Below are 23073 nucleotides of genomic sequence, written 5' to 3'. Positions count from 1 at the left end.
AGGAAGGGATAAGTGGATTTTTCACAAATTGACAAGTCGTATTCATCAATATTTGCTGGAATGATTTATATAAATTTTCTCTTATTGATATGTAATCTGAAGATTCATATGAAATTTAGAATTCTGTGAAGTTTTTCTACAATTGTTTGTGAAATTTCAGTGTTGAACGGTGGAAATGCTGATCAGCAATTTCTAGGGATAGTCTTCCTTTTGAGGGCTCTTCACTGAAACTTTCATTCTTGATTATAACATACATTGTCTTGTGAAAGTTGTGTTTGTTTTTTTCATTATTATTTACATCTATTCTGGGACAGTGGGACCTATTCCTTACATCAATATATACATTTGTAAATGTAGGAAAAATAGGAAATAGCACACGTTTTTGCCATCTATGACGTTTAATATATGCCATGAACATTCTGCATTTGCACTTGCGTTACATAAAAATTGGACCAAACTAAACTGCCCAACCACATACATTTGCCCCAAATGCCTCTACATGTAACTCGCTCCAAGTCAAGTCTGTAGTATGTCACATGCTAAGGACGCCACCTAGCTGGCAACATTGGAAGTGCAGCATACCAGTACATGTTTAGTATGTACCACGCACATGACTTCAGTTACAGCTTTGGAAACGAAATTTTACAAGCAAGGAGGGCGACATAGGGAAATACGTGATCACAGAATACCATCTCTGTCTGCACCATTTGTAGTACCAATAACCCCAGGAATGGTCCACCAATAAAGTCACGGGCACAAATGACATATAACTCCAGTCATACAAGATGATCATGAGCTCACCGTTGATTAGTACCATGAACCTTGCACCACAAAGTCACTGAGAATCTAAAGTATATAATCTACTACTCCAAAATATACAGACAGCTCTAGCATGCTGACAACAATCCACAATAGAAATAAGCCTATCTAGTTAACATTGAAAACAACCCCTAATAAATAAGTTATACTTTTTTGTCCTAATCTCTAGTTTTTCTTAAACTATCCACAGGGATATAGAGATGTTCTACCCACGTGTTCATTACTGGTTTCTTTTTTGTTCACTTTTTTTTTAATCTTAAAATTTCTTTCACCAGTAGGATGGTCCAGGAGAAAATACTAACTAGAGTTTAACATTAAACATAGCAGCCTCCAAGATACAATAATCATGCGTTCACAAATATACACATTGTACTAAGCAGTGATGTAACATTTTTTTTTCTCCTTCATTGGCAGGACACTTGGTGTGATTCAAAGAACATTTTCCGTTTTGATATATGAAGACAGCAAAAATGCATTTGATATTACATGTACCTTCGTGTGTACTGCCACTGTGTGTAATGATCTAGTGAACCCTTGTGAATACTAAGGGTTAACCCCCTTGGAATGGTAAGGGGTCACACCTCCCCTAAAAGGAGCTTCTGCCCCTGATGCGTCGCCAAAAAAACTTGAATACCCCACATTTCTGTAGGGTTTTCGTTTTCAGTCAAGCCTGGGCAGTTGTGATTTTGGAAAGCAAAGTTTTAGGAATGTTATGCTAATTTGTACAGTCAGTTTATTCTAGCTGGATCATCTTCATTTGAAGGAATAAAATCACCTTTTCCAACTAGAAATGAGACCTCTATATGTGTGAAACTTTGTTATGTACATGTACAGTGGATCTGCCTTTAGAGGCATGGCTAATTAACAACAATTCAATCAATGAGGTAATTAATAACATCAAATGTCCTTCCAAGAAGTGGCCCCACACAACAACTTTTCCTCTACTAACATTTTTTTTCTTTGTTTGTTAGAGCCCTGAAACTTTTCACATTTCTCCCTATACCTTTCACCGCTTGCTTTTTCCATCACACAAGTTTTAAGTACATGAAACTGTTGTCTTCTTTTGGTCATCTTCGTGGACAATACACCATAAAATGACATCATGGAAAGGCAAAACGATTACATAATCAGCGCATTTCAGTCCAGAGTATGTGGATTATAGAAGAAAACAATGTACATATCTTATCTATAATCTCAAGTGTTTTCTTGTTTAATGATGCAAATTGAAATGAGTGGACAAGTTGAGAGCAGTTTCTTTGCCATATTTGCTTACTACATGTAGATACCATTTCTTAAAGAGCTTAAGATGAGAAAAACAGCCTCTCTTTCTTTCTTATCTATCATTCAATCCAGCCATGACATATGTTGGGTCTCCCTTTTTACTATTCAGAGGGCCCTGACACTATCCTAATGTGCATTCAAACATTACTTCTCTTTTACATCAAGACAAGAACTTTGTAGTGGTCACTGCTGGCATAACCCTTGACTCCTTCTTCTACTACAGTTTAAAAACAGATAAACTTTCCCACAGACACAAAAGCAGGATGCCCACAAAAAAAAGCCGAGAAAAAAAAACAACTACAAAACTGGGTTAATCATTTTGCGTTTTGCATGGAATGTGGTACAAAAAGGAAATAATGCTAGATATTAAAACATTTTGAACGTCCCCCACTTCGTCGTATAGAAGGAGGTTTCAGACACAAAATGTCCCTCAACTCTACGTGAACGTTTTAAGCTATGGGAATAGCGATCTCAGCAAGCGCATCCGCTTTGCTGCGGCTGGGGGTTTTCCGTGAGCCGGGTGCCCTGACCCTTACTGACTAACGAGGGGTCGGAATCCAAACTCTCCGACATCTTGTCGCAGATGATGTCTACCAGGCGCTCGAATGTTTGCTTTACGTTGATGTTCTCTTTCGCGCTCGTCTCGAAGAACTCCAGGCCCAGCTGGTCCGCCAGCTGCTTCCCGCGCTCCGTGGAGATGACGCGCTCGTCCTCAAGGTCACACTTGTTGCCCACCAGCACCACCTGGGCGTTGTCCCATGAGTACGTCTTGATCTGAGTGCACCTGTGAGAACAATGACATACTAATCAGTCAGGGGTTTTTCTAAAAAAGGGAACAAGGGCGCTGTAACCTGATGAGTGCACCTGTGAGGACAATGTCATACTAATCAGTCAGGGCTTTTTCTAAAAAAGGGAACAAGGGCGCTGCACCCCCATGAATGCACCTGTGAGGACAATGACAAACATTTCATTTCAACTTTAATTCAGGCACCTGGCCCATATCATACAACATACAAAGACTACATAAAAAAATATGATACAATATTACTAACTTATACTATCTTTTAAAAACAATGTTGACATAATGACTCCAGAATGTGCTGTAGTAGAATGATTCGGAGTGAACGAGTGTCTGTATGATAATATTCTCAGAATAAAGCAAACGGGAGACAAAAGAGTCTCAGAGTGATAGAATTTTTCGAAGTCGGGCATCAAAAGAATCAATTCTGTTGTTTGCAAATAACCAACTTGTGCTTGTCTGCCTGCTCACACCGAGCAGTAATTTTAGAGTGCTGTTAAAAGCCACAGGAAGTTTGGAGAGAACCCCCACGCTATAGTCAGACCATATGTGTGCTCAGAACATAACGGAACAGTAGCGTTCTAACTAATCAGTCAGGGCTTTTTCTAAAGAGGGGAACAAGGGCGTTGCACCCCCATGAATCCACCTGTAGGAACGATGACATACCGGTAATCAGCACATCTAGTTATTGCAGAGTATGTGCCAGGGTTCTAGCTAACTTGAAATTATTCCCTTGAAGTAGAAAGAAGACGGTACAAAAAGTTGACCTGTGTGCGAAAGAACTTGTAAATACTGCATGTCAAATGCGGTGGAAGACGAAACACATTTTATTTCAAGTTGCCCCTCTACGATCAAGAAAGAAAAGCGCTGTTTAAAGAGGCCACCAAATTCCATCCAAATTTCTCCATGTTTACAGACAAAAAGAAAACTACTCTCCTCTTAACATCACAAAACCCACACATTATAGAAAAAGTGGGATCATTCATCTTCCACTATCTCAGAAAAAGAATATTATTATAAATAAGATAGAATTAAGTGTTAGTATTTAGACTAGAATAGTCACATGCTATATTGTTACCAATTGTCTGTCCGTCCTTCCATGTTTCATGTACTTGCAATCAGCCTACGGGCAAGGACTTGCAATAAACTTATTAATATTATTATTATTATTTTCCATCATCACAATTCCCACTGACGAAAAGATCCTACAAAGAGACTTCTTTTTTCTGTCAAGCTTGTAGATCAAACTTCTATCAATTTATTCAAATTTGAAAATTTTTACTCCTGGATTTTGTCTGTCAAGGTTAACGGAATGGTCTAAAAGAATTTCCATCAAATGCAACAGAATTAGGTCAAATGATGGAATGACAGGTGCTATCTAGAACCCTGGTATTTGTATTATAGAAGAAAATAATGTTCATATCTCGGAAAAAAAGACTTTGTACATCGGTCACCTTTCTCAGACCTTTCTATAAGATTTGTACGTTTTGCAGTGTGCTTAGTACATTTTCACATGGCGATTCATGTGATTTTCATTTAACTGTTACATTTTAACATAGTAATTTGTGTGTTCTTCACAAAATCTGTGCGAATGCTTAGGCACCCCTGGTATAGGTGGGTAAAAGTGTATACCTGTCCTTGGTGCTGAATTAACAGTCAGTAACAACACTGTCACCTTCTTCAGAGCAATTCTGACTGGTTCACTTTGCTCTGCAGCTATAGGTGTCAACTGTTTTCAGATTACTACTGACACACAGTCCAGGGCTTGAAATACTGGGTGCATGTGTACCCTTGTGCACCCAAAATTGGAGCTTTGCACCTGATTTTTTACTGTGGGTGCACCAGTGCACCTAGATATTTTTGTAGGCCATAGGGTAAAACTAGTATTGTACACTAGTATACAGAATATTATTGAAATGTAAATATCAGAAAAAGCAATACAACCATTTGTTTTACTTTATTCTATATATATATGTATTACTTAGAATTACAGATTGAAGTTCTTAAGAGAGGCAGCAGCGTAAACTTTGAAATCATGCTTTGCTGACATTCAACTTCATTTCATGTGGTGCACCCAAAATTCCTTCTGTGCACCTAATTTCTTTGGTTGGGTACACCAGTGCACCTATTTCCAAAAATGAATTTCGAGCCCTGCACACAAACACAACCAAACACACAGACACACAGAAAATGTTAATAACATCCGACTGACCAGTCTTGGACACTGTTGAAGGAGTCCTCGTTTGTGACGTCGTACATGAGGATGAAGCCCATGGCCCCTCTGTAGTACGCTGTGGTGATGGTACGGTATCTCTCCTGGCCAGCTGTGTCCTACACAAACAAAACAGAACAACGTCAAGGTCATGGAACATTCAAGGACTCAAGGACACAAAACAAGGTCATGGAACCTTAAAGCTATTCTTTGTAGAATTTTGGGGGACAGGCTTTTTAGCGAATGCCCACAAATGCCCACTCTGGCTAAGTCCGCGCTGCACGAATCTAATTTTTTTGCTCGGAATATGTTCAGGTTGTGCTCCAATTAACAGTCACTTTATTTTACAAAATACATGGCGCGGGAATCCACGGCCCCGGACATAACAATCCAATATGGCGGCTCATTTGCATATTTGGGACAGGTTACCAGCGGCCTCTACCCCGTATATGTGCCGCGGGCCGCGCCGTGTATTTTGTAAAATAAAGTGACTTTACAGGCCTGTACAGCACGGAAACTAAGTACACTTTCAGGGGACAACTTGTTTAACATGTTTATGGTGTTAGATTTAGCGCCCGTGTTACGATGGCTGATATTTTGGCTGATATATTAGGCATTCACTAAAAAGCGAGGTAAGAATCTTCAAGTTCACTTTATTTAACTTTGGATCGATGGATTGACTTGAAACTCAAGATTAATCAATGGGAGCACAACCTGAACATATTCCGAGCAAAAAAATTTAGATTCGTGCAGCACGGACTTCGCCAGAGTGGGCGTCTGTGGGCATTCGCAAAAAAAGCCGATGCGGAATTTTGGTGCCAAACAAAAATGTTTTCCAAAACAAAAATTCTCCTAATGTTTCCATATATAGCAACTTCTTAAACATATTTCTGGCATCCTACCACGGCCAAAATACATGTGTACTCTGGACTAAAACAATGGACTAAAACGCATTTGTATGACACAAGGATATCACATCTGTACTGCATGAATATTGCAAGGCAATGTTATGAGATGGATTCCACTCATGATGAAGTATAAAGAAATTACCAAAGCATTGACTTTTTCATCGTTTAAATCCTACTATAACCACTTTTAAACCCACAAATCCAGGATTTACAAATTGCCAATAAAATTCATTGAGCTACACAGAAAAAAAATAACCTTACAATCGTTTGAATACAATGGGGAAATATAGTGCAAATGAGCCCATGTATAGAAAGAAGAACAAAATAAAATATCCCGTCATGCTTATTGTGTCCCATGATCACAGACATACATTAAGTTACATGCGTCAGTTTTACAGACCATCATTAAATATCTGTGACCTGTATCTAATTACATTTCTCTTAATAGTCGTTAAGACCAGTCTGTGACTCAAAATTAGCTATAAAAATTTGCACGTCAGCTCAAATTGATGTTTTTTGCTTCAGGCTGTGACAAAATGAATTCAGCTGACGACTGTGTTTTCTATAAGATTTGTATGTTTTGCATTGTGCTTGGTGCATTTTCATACACCGATTCATGTGATTTTCATTAAACTCTTACGTTTTTACATAGTGATTTGTGTGTTTTTCACAAAATCTGTGTGAATTCTTAGGCACCTCTGATATAGGTCGGTAAAAGTGTATACCTGTCCTTGGTGCTGAACTCACATTCAGTAACAACACTGAATCTGCAAATCTTCTAAACTCATATCTTTGACATTTATCAGCAAGAATGACTATCAAATTTTCTACATTACTATTTCATCTTTCACTACCTCTGGAAACAAAATCCCTCTTGACTTGACACCAAATATGAAAATTGCAGTACAGAATGCTAAGACATGCAATAATCTGCTTGATAAATGATATTCCCTAGATGTGTTAATAGCCTAGACTACGCTCATTTGCAATGCCACCCACTTCATACAACATCAAAGCAAACCACCCTTCTTTGATCACGATTTCTCTTTGGTTAGAGCAAGCTGAACGTGATATCTTGCCAGATGGCACATTTAGATATTGCATCCATGTAGCATTAGCTCAGAGGTCTATGCATATCAATAAGCTAACTCGCAGACTGCTAGATATGCAGCTTTAGATTAATCATTCCCAAGTTTATAAACTGATTGTATTGTCCACATAAAACAATTGTATCCGCCCATAACGACAATCGATTAGTATTACATAACAAAGGAATCACATTGGGAAAGTTTGCCTGTTTCAATACATAAGGCAACATCAGCCATTCTCTTTGAAAATCCCTGGAATTGATCGGAATCTACTTACGAATACAGGGCTACCTTCGGTGTAATACATCTCCAGTGCATGTCTATTGTGGACCTCTAATGTGGCAGAAAATGAAAGCTGTGAGGCAAGGACAGCGCCAGATGGGTCTTTAGTTTCTAATTCGGGACGGGCAGATTCAAAGCCTGGCATTGACGGAGGGCCCAGTTCTTCAGAAAGATTAATGCACTTCATTTTGTTGCTGAATATATGAAAAATCTTTCTACTCATTTGACAGTGTAAGTAGATAGCTACATGTATATACAGGGAAAATACTGAATATTGAAATACAAAAAATTGAAAAACTCGATGCATATGCACTTTTGTGCTCCCAAAATAATTTTTGACTGTGGGTCCATCACATGTAAATATTTCTGTACTAATGTCTATGTTAAGGTGGTGTTATACACTAATGCATACATGTAGCATATTCAGGACATTTATATGCCAGAAATATTAATGAACCCTTTGTGGTTTAAAAAATTTGAACTTAGCTATACAAGTATAGAATGTCATATTCAAACTCTTGTGAATAGGTTTTGTTGACATATTATGTTGTGCACCGCACCCAAAATTATACTTGTTTTTGTTTACCTAAAATGTTTAGATTAAGTGCATCAGTGCACCTATTCCCAAAAATGAATGTCTAGCCCTGATATCATGCATTAAAACAAATTTAACTGTACACACTCTTCTTCATATTCAAAGTCATGGTAGTTCATGTCTACTGCCTATAATATTTGACAGTCTATGCTACTTTGAACACACCACTCTCAAAAAATCAATGAGAACTGTCGTCTACTGTCAATCTGAAAAAGCAGCTGTGTTGGACCTGATAGGCTGCGGACATGTACAGAGTTCAGGCAATCTCAAATCTTTCTTAGTTTACAGAGGGCTTTTGCCGTAAGGTTTGGCTAGATATTTCAATTCACCATTTATCGTAGCCTGCCAACTCTAATTCACTGTTAAGAGTTGTTGGTGAATTGTTCGTTAAGCGTAATTTGTTTCTTTAATTCTATGTAGCATGTTATTTGTTATCCAGAATTCATCCTTAACCCTTATTGACAAATTCTTGGTATTATGCAGTAAAATGCCAGATTGACCAAAAGGTAACGGATGTGTTTCTGGTTTCAACCTAGTGTAGTACGTTATCAATTTAGATACTCAAATCTATCATATTCTAGTGTCTAAAGTAATATGCTTGCCAACTGCGGGGACTCCAAAATTTACCGTTGAGTGTTGCTAGCCAAATATACAGACCCTCTTTACATACATAGGTGACTTTGAAAATTAAAACAACAGTAAGAATTAGTTGCTTAGGATTTTATCTGTACATGTTTGAATAAAATCACTATGTAGTTTGTAGTGGCCAACCTACACAGTCAAATTCGGTCTATTTTCTTTCAATTCTTTTTGTTTTACGCAGCCTTGAATTTATGCTTCAAACACGTACATGTATATGTCATGCGTAAAATCAAGTTTCCTTGACCTTCTGTGCAAAGAATAAGTGGTCCCTATCACAAGATGGTCACATGCACCCTCTAATCAAATAGTGCTATTGGGAAATATCTTGGATATTTGTGTTCTAATCCACAAACGGGTAGATTGATGACTCCTGCCAAAGATAAAGACGTCTGCACAGTCTATAAATAAACCTACAATTGTTCCACGACTTCAAACAGTAAAAATTCCTGGATCCTAAGGATCGTTTCTTAAACATCCTTCAAGGAGTGCTGACATAAAATGTGTGCAGATTTCAGACAAAGAATCACAGAAGAATAAAACACCTAAAACTTCTCTTTTTGTCTTCAATGCAAGATTTTACCAAGTAATGCTTAACCCCCAACCAAATCTAATATGAAAATATAAGACAGAATTGTATGGTTTATTCAGTAAGCATTTGATGTGGTGAATGCTATAGCTACTTTAACTTACATGGAGAAGGATGGGGCACAATGGCCACCAACCCGATTCAAAGAAAACTAAGATGGCGGATAACAGTATATCTGCCCATGGTTACCATATGGGGATTGGAGAGAATCTATTTTTCAATCAGCTTAATGCTACTGTGATGTACAAGAGGAGCTTAACGTGACAGAAATGGTACGGAGTGATGAATAGACGTAGCCACGGATACTGAAAGGCAGCTGGTTTCATCCAATGACGTCACAGCTTGATTGAGGTTGATATTAATTACTGGTCTATTGTGTGTTTTTATCTATTACCATGGCAACAAAAATATGATATTTACATGTACAGAAGAAGGTACCATATGGTATAATTTTGTACTCCTTTTCCAGTTGTGTTAATAGCATTCAAAAATGCATTTTCTATTTTCACCGCTAAATTTATGTGTGTGGACATTTACAACATCGGATGCCCTTTTTTTAGACTCAAATGGGTATCAAACCTTGTTTTGATTTTGAAATTTTTGCGAGGAGAAAAAACGAGGGCACAGAGCCGTCTGGAGTTACAGTGCGTGGAAGTGAGTGCGACATGCGGCGCGTGGGTGGGGGAACATGAGATCTAGATTAAACCAGTCCATCTCATTTACCTAACGCACCATCTGTACGGCATGACCTGAATTCTACAGGAGCTCACGGTGTGAGTCACTTCTCCCAACATGCCCAGGGTACGCAAGAGAAAAACCTAATTTGCAGTATTCTCTTGCAGCACTTAAAGGAAACCCAAGCAATATTAAGGCTCGAATATTGGATTTTGAAAGTCACTTGATTTAGTCATTTCTATACATGATTAGTTCAAACAACACTATCACAATGTATGTCGACATCATAAAAAATATGGCGTCATTGTGATGTGAGAGCTCACTGAAAGTTGTCGCCAGGGTTTTTGTAGGCTCGCGAAACTAAGGGAATCATTGTACGTCACGTTTTGCACGGTTTTAAAATGCTCAAAGTATGAAGTTAGTACACAAATGTGCTAAATAGTGTTAGTAAATGTCATTACCATTTAGAATTTAGCATTTTTTTATTTCCATATTTTGGGCCCTAATACTGCTTTAAATTTGGTTGCCTTCAAAACAGTAGTCATTTTAATGGGGATTTACATGTAATGCTGTTTGTTTCGTGTAATTATCAAGTCAACACTTGATAGTTTTTAGATGTGAAAATATTGTAAGTGGAAATCATATTCATAAAAGCAGAAGGCAAGGAGTGAATTTGACAGTATGCACTCCACAAAACTGAGTGCACCAAGGTATAAACCTGGCCTTTAGGCGCTGCTTTCATTATGTTTTTCCAGTTAAGTGCCTCTTCTTTGAACCTGGAAACTAAAAAACTAAATTAGTGTGGCCTTAGTGCAGGCAAGATTGGAGTTGTGCAGGTATTTCTAATGTTTACATGTCCATGTATTGAGGCTGTTATGTGCCCAGAATTGTACAAGGTAACCTTGTTTTTAAATGAAAAATAATGAGGAAAATTGGAATAAGACATATTACATGTAAGTAAAATTAGAAAATTAGTGCAGCCCTATCCATGAAAAGTCATTGTCTATTCCTGGGAACTTAAACAGATGGTACTTAGGCATGAAATAATGATAAGACAATCATATTGTTATAGCATGAAAATGATGCAGACAACAAAATGCATCTTTGTCATAGACCCTGTATTGTATAGTCAGAATATTCTCGAAATGGTTTACAGAATAAAGCGCTTACCAGAGAATATTCTAGTTGCTTAGAAGAATTATGCTATTATTATTACTCTAAATCAACAAGCATTATCATTACAAAACAAGTGTTCAAGAATTTTAGAGCTACGAAAGATATTGTTTTTGATAGATTGATTGATTGATTGATTGATTGATTGATTTTTCCCTTAATTCCTACCTTGATATTAAGTCCCAGGGAGAGTAAATGAATGCACAGTAAATACGGACATTCCATACATGCTATCCATGCCCCTCCCCTCTTTACCCATGCTCATACTGAAACAGGGGCATTCCACCCTTTGGGCAAATCAGTCTGGTTTGGCCACATTTTTAAAGCCCGTCCCTGGGGGCTCTGCTATTAAAACGAAGTTACAGTTAGTTGTCTGTTCTACTGACCTCCAAAATTCAAAAAGGACAACAAACTGTTCTAAATTTTGGTTAAATCACAGGTGTAGAGTGGTGTAAAATTAACCCTACAAAGAGATTTTTCGAGTACAAGGCATTTGGGTATTGAAACATAATTTCTGCATTTCATTTTATCAATAAATTCTAAACTTTTGATGCGTTGGTAAACAACAAGACAACTAGAAAGACAAGCTTTAGGGCTTTCTAAAATTGTTGGTACCATGCGAGCATACCCTTAATGGTACATAATTTTAGTACGGTCTTTTTTTTTGTCTTTTTTTAAATCAGAAAAAAAATTAAGAGGTAAAACCCAGAAACAAGGAACTAAATTTTTACGGCCTAGATATGCAGCAACAGACAACATTTAAAAAAGACTCACCTGGCAAGAGATATGCAAAACATTACATGCTTTGAATACTTTAAACAAAGCATACAAGAAATTCAATTTATAGATGCAATTGTAAGTGAGCTCAGTCTTAGCTTTACAGTATAGTATGCTAGAAGTTTTAAAATTAGATTATTGTTTAATGTATAATGTTCGAGATTAGTTTGTTGCACAAGGGACTTGTGCACATTGTATGTAGCATGTATCTGTTATAGTTTATACATGAAGTCACCATTATGAGTTGAGATGTCTAACCCTAAAGCCGCGGTCTCACAGCTTGAAAATAGTCTGAGAGGTCTAAAAGGACGAATCTGTGTGGTCTAAAAGGACATTTGTAAAAGAACACAGAATTTATATGACTGCAATTTTTAGAGATCATTCAATGTTCATAGCTATATATCTCACCGAGCCCTGTCCAACGTGATAGCCAAGGGCAGATTTTCAGGCGAAAAATATTGCTCGAATCTGGCGATTTAGAAATTCAGCAACCTTCTGCATCAAATCTAGCCGACGGTCATCAACAGTGTTATGCTGGGTCAGAGAAGCAATCCCAGCAATTCAAGAAATCACATTTCTTGACCACTTGAAAACAACAGAACATTGCATCATTAAAAGCATGCAACACAACCTGACCAAAAGTACTGAAAATATAGTTGCTGTTATCCCCATATTACTGTTACTGTACATCACAAGCTATTTGAATATGGAATTTACCTCTAAGGGCAAATACATAAACAAGATACTATCCCTTCCAATGATTATCAATTACTTCCAGAAGATATCATTTGCAAGTGCCTCTATATCCCACCATGTTTAGATACCCCTAAAAGTAAACACAGTACGAATGGAAATACTGTTTATTCAAAACAACACCAAACGGTTTTAATTTTCTGGTAATGTTGGCTATGAAGTCTTGAATGGTAGTTGTATTTGTTTTACTTTTGTTCCTTATATTTACTTAGGCTACTTTTCTTTATTTACTGTAAATAAAATGGCGAACCAAATCCGAAGATTTTTTTTGGTCAGACTACTGAAATACTCCCTCCCCCTCCCTCTCAAGCTAGTCACAAATTCAGGCTACAAGAAGAATGACAAAAAACAATCAAAAAGAAAATCAAATTTTCTAACCTAATTCTGTCTTAGACCAGGTTAAAATAAATATCCAAACACACTATTCTTTCAATGTTTGGACCAACTGAAAAAAAATTGAATAAAAGGCGAGCAGTTACAAAAATGCATGACATTCTTAACATTTCATGATTTTCCAAAGGAAATTAGCCCTGAAGCTATTCAAGGTAAAATGTCTTTTTTGTCTGTCAATAATGAAGTGAGCTTTGCCATTTTCAGTTCTTCTTTACCACTGCGAGTCCGAGATATTTTCTTCATCACAGGTTTGCCAATGACTGAATCATGTTAGCTGCGGTGAAAAATCGGAATATTCCAACTGTAACAGCACGAGGCCTAAATTATGCATGACCCTCCTGAATGCTGGGTGGGCGTGACTGAATGCCCGGGCCATGTCGTCCCCAAATGCCCCTTCATCATTGGTCCCTCGGCCATCCGCCTGGAAATCCAACCTTTTGTTAGCACGCATTCCGATGGACGAACCTGTGGCGCAACCTTTTTTTCTTTCACGTCACCAAGTGGACTCTTAACATACATGGAAACAGCCATTTCAAGCATTACTAGCAAATTAGAAAAACCCATACATATCCAGGGCTTCATTTGAATTTTTAATCATGCTACTGGTCTATGGATCAAAAATGAATATCAATCATAATGAATAATCTTGGATTATCCATCATAACTTCAAATCAAATTCTATGCTGCACACCTGCAGTGAATTCATTTTTCTAATGATTTTTCTTTCTATTGTCTCAGAGGTGAATATTGGTATTTTATGTAATAAAAACAAAGCATGGAATATTGCAACAGTGTCAAAAATCATTTCCTGGGCACGTTGCTATGTTGAATATACGTGCTTATCAAGCCCCGTATCAAAAATCCTATGGGATGTTCCATTCACAGTAACTGTTATACGCCGTATTTTACAGAGATTCGGGTCTTAAAAGTCTTCATGTTACTGTAAACCAGTCTGCAAGGCCATCAGAATTCCTTATCAATCAAAAAGGGCTGGAAAATTCTACATTTCTAAAAATGATTGGATATATACTCTAAATTAATGGTTTGAATTTCGAGTTCAAAATCTGTTCAGTGCCCCGGAAAATGCGACTCTTTGTTGTCACATTATCATGTACTTTATGCAACCTAAGTCACAAGTCAGAGTCCCTATTTAGACACTTAGTGAATAACATGGATATGAACACAAACACAATGTAGAGATCTTCCGGGTCAAAACCTGTGACCTTAAACAACACAGCGTAGTATTACACGTTCTGTATTTACACAGCTTTGTAACCAATCATCGACTAAAGTAAACAGTGAACAGGATTTCATATTGTGAAGGTTGAAATGGCAGACCTAAATGACCTTTTAGGTAAGTACAAAGGTCGTAGAGTTAAAAGTTAACAACAGCAGTCCTTATTTTGTAAATCTCTGTTTTTCTTAACATCCACGCCTGTCGTCTGCGCAGTTGGTTTCCAAGAGAAAAAACCCTTTCCAAATTTTACTAAAATAAACCTGTTCTGAACTATCCACACCAACCAGGACTGCTGTTCTATCCTAGTAGGGATATAACATCAAGCATGCTTTGAAAGGAGAGACACTATTGGTCAATTTTAAAAACAGGTGATAACTGTAATCATGACAAGACACGAGATGTAATCTGTCACTTTCCTCATCCTTGTGATCCTACACAATAATTGAAGCGTAGTCTGTGCCAGAAATGTCCAACAGTGAGCGGATGTATATTCATCAAATGCGCAACGAGACCGCTAATTGTCCTGGCTTTTGAAATGCTGGCTGCACCAATCGTGATGAAACATACATGACCCCATTAGATGTGTGTGTGTGTCTGATTCAGAAGTAACCTAGGACACACTGACCTTCATTGGAGTTGGATTAAGTCCAGAGTGTTCGTTAACAGCGAACAGCCTATCACTACAGAAGTTAATGTAATATATAACATTGGGGACATATTAGAAGAACACTTCCCAGATGCTGTATCATTTTGCCTGCAATCAGAGAAAACAACGTAAAGAGATTTTTTTAAATTTCAAGCCGTAAGCATTTAAGTCTATTTCAGTTTTGTGTTGTGCATAACCCCGGAGTCTGCTTATAAAAGTGCAATACAAATCTTGAATTGTTCAGTTGTTTTACTTAAAATTTTAGTTTTTGTGGTGACCTCATCAAAATGCGAAATATGCGAATATGCAGTGCATTACTACTGCAATACAAAATTATTTTAACAGCAAAATTAAAATCTTTTTTAGCACGAAATTAAGTCCCTGCAAAAATTAATGAATTCAGACTTTGTGTGTGTGAATTCATTCATTATGAATTCATTCATGATTGTATATCAAAACTTCTATTTTTGGACCACAATAAACAAAATACTAATAGGTAAGTCACATAAATATGGCATGTCAGTATTACAAGCAAAGAGTATGTAACACTAGTCTTGAAAGTTCCAAACCATTCCCCATTTCTATACCATACTTAAAGTGAAAAATAAGTGCTTCTAACAACATTGACATTAATGAGACCGGTTGTGTGTTGATGTGGTGTCTATGATAAAACCCAGGTCTCCAGGAGTCTGTAATCATCAGATGCCAAACAATTTTCTGTCACGGATTCTTCATTAATCAGTGAACAGTTTATAAACATTGTTGTGCTTATCTCAAAACACAGGATACAGCCGTTTACAAAGTAAACATTGAACAAACGATGTAGGTGGGGCCGCATGCAGAATATAGATAGCATGATGTCATTTCATTGCAAAATTTAAAACCATGCTGGACCCATATATATATATTAGTTGCACATTACAGAAGCTGTATTTGGGCCCCCTAAATATACGGGTTGGGGGTGTTTTTTGACTGAATGCGCATATTTGCGAAATGAGACAATGACCTGATTAAGAAATCAAATCAATGAAATAAATTGCGTAAAAAAACGCCAGCAGGACAAGGGTTAACTGCCACATGCAGCTAAACATTCAACAATTTCTGAAGAATTCCAACTTTCATAATAGTGTCTTTCCCCTGGCCCCAAAATTTATAAACATTAATCAATTTCCGGCCATTTTTCAGTCAGCAAAAGGCTAGCGTTAAATGTATATACTGACTGGCAATCTTGGGGACCGATTTATAAACTATGCATGAAAAAATTGCAATGACCTGATCGGGCTAGCACAAGACAAAGTGTGTGGGCGCGATCGGTGCTTTCATGGGAATATGAATGTCAAAATATGAATACATGTCATATGATATTCCTCTGTTCTCCAGTGGAAAACAGAAATCATTATCAAAATGCACACTCATCGGCCTCCGTCCGAAATACATGATGTCAGTTACGAAATATCTTAAATCAGATAAAACATTGTGTGAGTGATGAACAAGATATAATAAGAATGGAATGTTGGTTAAACTAACATGTTTATAGACTTAATGTACTGTCCCGTGTGCCCTGTTTTGGAAAGCGTAATATTTCCCTTTATCATCTCAACACAGGTGTATTCTGAGATAACCTTGGCATTAACTTGAGTCAAATTGATATTAGGATGAGCGCGTCTTGGTAGGATTGCATTTTTCCCGGTGCTTTTCACGATTTAACAGAAACAATTCAGTTCGCCATACATAATATGTCACATAACATAATAGTAACTACTAACATTGCCGTAAGCTTTTTACCTAGGCATACATGTACAGTGTGACCATTCACGATTCTCTACATGTAACACGGATTCAGGTATATACTTAGTGTAGATCAATGTATTTTTGCAGTAAGGGAGGAAAGACGTTATTAGCGGACTGTTTTGTAGTACAGCTGTATATACTGTAATTCTTGTTTCATTCACTGTAACTTCATGTTCACTGTTTTTTCATGGTCACCTCTGTACCATGAACTTATCATCACCGTAAAAAACCTGTTGTTACTATTCATGATTCCTTCACACATCCGTTCTGTAAATCACTTGCTGCCACCGTGCAGTTAAAGTGAAGTGAAAATGTCAATTTTCCTTACACCGTGAAATTTTGCTACCGTAAAAGTGAATTACAGTATGCAACGAAAATGCATATTTGCAGTGTCATAGTTTTGTGAGAGAAAGGTCACCATGAAAATGTGCACATTCTTTTCTACTTTTATACATTTCTTTATATCTCTTTATTTTCTGTTTGTGCAAATGAACAAATAAAATTGATAAAATAAAATCAGAGCGAACATTTCAAGGTTTACAGTGTTTTTCCCAATATCATTGATTACACAATCATGAATCCTCGGCTAGTTCTGATATCACAGTTCTGTTCGTACCCATCTACCGATCATTGATCCATCTCCCCTTCTACAGTCCTTGGGCAAAATTACCGACACATTCTTCACACATAATACAGTCTGACCTTCAGACTGCTTCAAGGTTAATAGTTCAACCCAATTTTTCATTGCAAAATCAATTCCACATCAACTGTATGTAGTCATTTCACAGAGAATATAAAAGAAGGGCATCATAATTACTACATTAAATTTTCATATTTTAGCAATTCCAATGTCAGTAAGAGATTTTTGTAGCTGTCAATTTTGTTTTATGGCAAATGCTTTACATACATGCATGTACAGGGAGATTTCTCTCTAAATACATTATTACTATTGAAAAGTGAAAGAAAAATGTTTTAACCATGCATTTTTCTGTTTGTCTTTGTTCAATCTAAACAAAATCAAAACCATATAAAGATGTCTTTGTTCCTAACCAAAATCAAAACCATATAAAGAGTGCATGGAAATTGATTTGCAAAGAGGAAAATGAACATTGAATATTGTAACTATTATTGAAAAATACGTTTTAAACATTTTTTGCTGAAACCAAAATCAAAACAATTGAAAATTGATTTGCAAAGAGGAAAGTGAACATCAAATATTGTAACTGGTAAATATGCAATCATCAACTGCTATGTTTGACATGATGATTGTGCGGATGAATAATTGATATTGCCTGGTTAGGCCAGGTGGCTGCAGCACGGGCCTCAGTCCTCTCATCTCCTCAATTATGCAAATTAGAGATGATTGACAGATTGATTGGTCTGGAATATGCTAATTCATTTGCACCACATAATGTCTTGATACTGGGGTATGCATAATCGTCGACGGTCTTTTAGGGAAGGGCAAAATCAAAATCAGATTTAATATATCAGATTTATTCAACATATGTGTTTATCGATTATCAAAAGATAGATACTGAGAAATCTATAATTGAGTGTACAAATCCATACATTTTTGGCAAGAATTGCAAGAATCCTTAATTTGTGCTATTCAATAAAGATATTTGCAGTAAAATATCTTCTATAACCTAAATCATTTGTAGGATCAGAAATGAGTTTTTGCTGTGCTTTATGTTCATGGTTAAAATAACTCTGTAGTACAGTATTCATACATTGGAAAGAAAATACATGTCCGGAATTCATGGTAGAGGGAACACCGTGAAACAAACCCACTGCAAGCATTTTAATATTTACATTAATGCAAATTACCAATTTAGACTAATTTGGAAAAAAAATGCCCTTGGCTTAAAATGACTTAATGTAAAATTTCAAACCAGGTGAGTTTACATAACAACTGCAAGAGTTGCGGCTACATTTCTTAAATTCTGAAGCCGGGAAGGGAATTGTTTTGCCCAAAATATTTCACAGAAAGCCGTACCCCCATTTTCCCCGAAATGTCACAGACTTAAGAGCTAAAGGTCAGGATAAATATGTTTAGCATGTTTACAGCAGATCGGATATCCACCACGACTTCCCCTTTTCTTACAACTCACCTTCAGGGATTAGGCTCAATGTACACAACAGGCTTCTTTCATGAATGCTTCTCAGCCATACTAAAGCTCCTCTTTGTGTGACCTTTTGTTTGCAAAATTGAACGTTTGCCCTTACATATATTTTGGTATCCGTCGATCACTCTGAACAAAACTCAACGATCATGTAGGATTTTTACTTAAATGCTAATAAGTAGTATCTTTTTGTCTCCTCCAGGCACTAATCTGAAGACTGAAAAATGGGGGTTGGATGGCAATATAGTTCAATTTTGCCTGCAAAACAGCCTGGTAGAGACTACATATAGTATTTCTATAGAAAAAAAACTTTCAACACAAGCTACAACATTTGTAGTCTTAGTCCAATATACACTGACATCATTATGATAGACAGAATGAACTACAGTCTGTCAGAGATTTCCACCTGGCAGAATCGTAAAGATTTCAATCAGAGTCTCTGTGGACAAAAATTGTGATCAGGCTGCTAGGAATGTGTCAGGGTAGTCTTCAGGAAATGAAGTTGAAAAGGTCTGACTCTCCTGTAACTGAATATCCACGTGCTCAGATTGAAGAATTTACAGAACACAATAATTTTGATCTCTACTGGATACTACTACCGGTAGAAATCCAGGCCGTACTGACAGAGATCCTGACCGCAATTAAATCTGTCAAAAAGACTCAGATCCCGATCTCTACTAGATCTCTATGATCATTGTAACATCTACCGGTTAGTTGCTTACCATTCTTGCAAAGATCCTGATCACAATAAGTCTGTCAACACAGACTCAGATCACGATTTCTATACTAGCAGATTCTTCCAGATGCAATGTCTACCCTGACATATATAATACATGTAAAAAAACAAAGAACATCTCCTTACCCAGATCTGAAGTTTGACTCTCTTGTCTTGCCTGAAAACCGTCTTGACCTTAAAGTCTATCCCTACGGTGCTGACAAACGCCGATGTGAAGGAGTCGTCTGCGTAACGGAAGAGAAAGGATGTCTTGCCGACACTGCTATTCCCGATTATGAGCAGCTTGAACATGTAGTCGAAGTTCTGGTCTGCTGCATCCTTCTGCCATTTTGAATCTGCTGCAGAAGCCATCTTGGGGAGGGGGGAAGAGAAAGCAGATTTGTTACTCATGCTTAGTACTCAAGTAATGCTTTTCTTCAGTCTTTATTTTGAAACAGAAAAAATAACATTGGCAGATGTCTTCAATGCAATCACCAAGTACATGTAGATTGATTTTGGACTGAGCCTTCGTGCCTCTGAATGATAATTAAAGAATCACAAAATCTTGGAGATTTTACAGACTGCAATCAAAACTTGAGATATTTTATTTAAATTTTAATCTAGAGATGTTTTGAAAAAATCTCTAGATGCTTTCAAAAAGTCTCAATTACTCTTCCAGAAATTTCAAGATATTTTGGAATAAATTTGAACATAAACACACACTTTAAGAGATTGATGCAAATTTGAACACACTTGTAACTGCTTTTCAGCCATGATAGTATTCAATGTCGTTTTGCGGCAGATTTTAAGCAAAGGGAACCCAAACTTGAAAACTATCCCTTAAATTTTTGTAATACACAGCCAAGGAACCCTGTCAAGAAAGAATTGAGGTGTGTACTAGTCCCCCAAATTATGTGGCATAAACAGAGTCAAACCTCCTTCAACCAATGTCACACTATCAACGACCTTGGGCAAAATATGTTCAATGTCAGAAGGTCACCGAATTTCAAAATCACCAGAGAATGGAGCATATTTTTGGCCAGAAGATGTACCATTGCATTGGAAAGGGCTTGTTGACCTTCGAATATTAGTCATTACCTCTAAAACTCAAGCGGTAGTCGAGAGAGTTGTATTTGGGCCGAATATTATCGTGTTCGTTTCAGCTCGCAGAATCACCAGGCGAGCTATTTTCTTGCTGTCCAGTCGCTAGCTTTACCGAACCTCTTAAAATTCCTGACTCAGATAGCACTATGTTAATGGGAATATGTGAGATTAGCCCGACATGTTTGAGGTGTTCCAGCAATAACAACCAACCCAAGCCTTATCACACCACACTGGCTAATGGTATTAACTTCATATTCCTTCGGGACAAACCACTGACAACAAAGGGGGGGGTAACAATTTGGTGGAAACATTCCTTTTTTTCTGCATGTTTTTTTAAACCTCCCAAGTCATTGTATTTATTAATTATAACGACAAATATACATCAATAGGAAGGATACAATTTCTGAGGTTTGGAATAAAATACAAAACATATATATAACTTTCATTTGAGTACTTAATTTGCCAGCAAAGACCACCACATAAAACTGTCATAAAGGCCTTCTTTAAAATGTCTTGAACACCTGGATTCTGAAGTGTACAAACCTCAAATGCTCCATTTTTTTAATGTATCTTTTTTAGGGTTAGGGTTTCTATGTTAGTAACACTAAGTGCACCAAGAAAGGGAAATTGTTATTTTACAGCAGTGATTATAAGTAATGCATTGTGTACACACCTACATGTAGCTACTCCTATATCTGTGTGCTCTATCAATAGAATTAAAAGCATGCCCAGAGCAAAGATAAACATAGCACAGATGGCAGTGACTACGTCTATATAGGTGGTCAGCTTGCTGGAACTATCCCCATAGAAAAATACATGGTCTGGAAAATTACGATAATGATTTAGTATTCTGCTAGATTTGAAAATTGATGTCCAGCTAAATCTCCAGTGAGAGAAAATTCATAATGCTGTAAAAGCAAGGATGCATGATTTGAAGAAAATGCGTGAGTTGGATTACCCTTCTAGATTATCTAGAATCATAATTTCATAAAAATGCTACAGGCTCTGCAATATAGCAGCCAGGAAATATGTTTATTAGGTAAGTGGAAATTATAGAAATTCAATATGCAAAAAAATCGTTGGTTGTGAGTGAATTTCCGAATGCCTTTCATGTAACGCAATATCTGAAACAATCTCTGCACCGCACACATTTGCTTAGCTGTCAAATACATCATCAATTTCGTGTACGTGACCCCACAAAAATCATTCTCCGTAAAGTTCTGCGCCACAACGCCCATCATAAGTTATATATGATTATTCTTCGAGATATAATGCTGAAACAACACAAATTATGCATTTACTCTATCCACGTACATGATGAAGAAAAAAAACACTTGCGCGTAGCAAATAAGAAAATTGGTTACCCTCCTCTGCGAATAAACATGGTAATAAAATAAAAAGGGTAGATCGGAAGCTTTCACCTTGCTTTCCGACAAAAAAACACGGCATCAGAATATGGCTACAGCCCGTCGGACCTGACGAACACCCTACCTGAAGCCCTCCTTCGTGCCGCATCACTTAATGTGCAAGGTACGGCCCCTCCAGCTATAACCGGAAAGGGGTTGCCTTTCGGTTAAAGAACGGCCCCTCCCCTTTTTTTTACCCCGTGAAGACAACAAAGCACGGGAAAGAGAGCATACAGCGGCGGCAGGGAAAAGCCAGCAGCACCGGCGGAACGCTCGGTAGAATCCTGCGCCAGTCGCCGTTGGGGGTCTCTGTTGAATATTATGATTCACTTCACGTCCAGACTTCCCAGTGGCCCGTCACGGCTCGTCATCATGACGGAGTGCTCGAACGGCGGCCATGATGGGAGCACCAAACACTGGCCATTGAAACCTGCCAGCTGCCCGCTTCCTTCCTCAAACACGCCGCTGTAACCCGACTCCCCGGTAAATAAAGGCGAGGTGTACACACAGGTGGATAGAACAGGCGATTCTCACCCCAATGCTTACCTTTCTGTGTTTGTCGCTGTGTGTCAGGGCCCTCGGAACGTCTGCTAAAATCGCGTGTATATCTTTCCTATCTTGGAGAGGCTTCAGCTCGAGAGTACGTCAGCTTGGCTAGGGCGACTCCACAAACAAGCCGGGAATATTAGCATGAAAATGACCCGGATCCACGGCACACCTCCACCAATCAGCGCGCGCCGCCGAACCACGTCATCCAATCCACGACAACCACCTGTTCACTGTAGCCAATCAGAGGTGGAGTTGGTCATGACGTCAGCACCACCTGCTACCGGGAGGATTTTTCATGTCCGTGGATTATTGTTACACTTTCACCTCCAAGGAAAGGTGACATTTCGTGCTCGTTTTACCATTGAGAAATTTTCATATATCAAACAAAAGAAGTCGATTTTATAAGATGAATTAATAACCAGTCATTTCAGACCAAATATTTGACAAATCTCTTTCTTAAGAATTGTGAAAAGAATCAATAAAAACGCATTTTGTTTCCAATCAAAGGTTACGCCTGTT

The 23073-nt window shown here is 37.6% G+C and overlaps 1 protein-coding gene across 2 annotated transcripts; it reads right to left on the bottom strand.

Annotated features, from left to right (window-relative positions):
* Positions 1-379: 379 nt before the first annotated feature.
* On the bottom strand, positions 380-22692 carry LOC136444244 (ras-related protein Rab-3). Of its 2 annotated transcripts, none has more exons than XM_066441758.1 (4): positions 22552-22692; positions 19643-19867; positions 5112-5230; positions 380-2884 (listed from the first exon to the last, which is right to left on the bottom strand). In XM_066441758.1, exons 2-4 carry the CDS (start codon positions 19865-19867, stop codon positions 2572-2574), a joined length of 657 nt encoding a protein of 218 aa, XP_066297855.1. In that variant the 5' UTR covers positions 22552-22692; the 3' UTR covers positions 380-2571. The 2 variants fall into 2 exon arrangements, with proteins under 2 accessions (XP_066297855.1, XP_066297854.1); XM_066441757.1 differs by lacking the exon at positions 22552-22692 and adding an exon at positions 22091-22302.
* Positions 22693-23073: the final 381 nt, after the last annotated feature.

The sequence above is a fragment of the Branchiostoma lanceolatum genome, chromosome 11 (genome assembly GCF_035083965.1).
Source record: "Branchiostoma lanceolatum isolate klBraLanc5 chromosome 11, klBraLanc5.hap2, whole genome shotgun sequence".
NCBI classification, from domain to species: Eukaryota; Metazoa; Chordata; class Leptocardii; order Amphioxiformes; family Branchiostomatidae; genus Branchiostoma; species Branchiostoma lanceolatum.
Note: the sequence above shows the minus strand (reverse complement) of the source record. Positions and strands in the feature narration are given on the sequence as shown.

Coding starts and splice junctions, on each gene's coding strand:
- LOC136444244 (XM_066441757.1), bottom strand. CDS start 22,114: ATGCGGCACGAAGGAGGGCTTCAG. Junction 19,868..22,090: donor GGCACGAAGGAGGGCTTCAG/GTAGGGTGTTCG, acceptor CCCCTCCCCAAG/ATGGCTTCTGCAGCAGATTC. Junction 5,231..19,642: donor GAGTCAAACTTCAGATCTGG/GTAAGGAGATGT, acceptor TTGTTTGTGTAG/GACACAGCTGGCCAGGAGAG.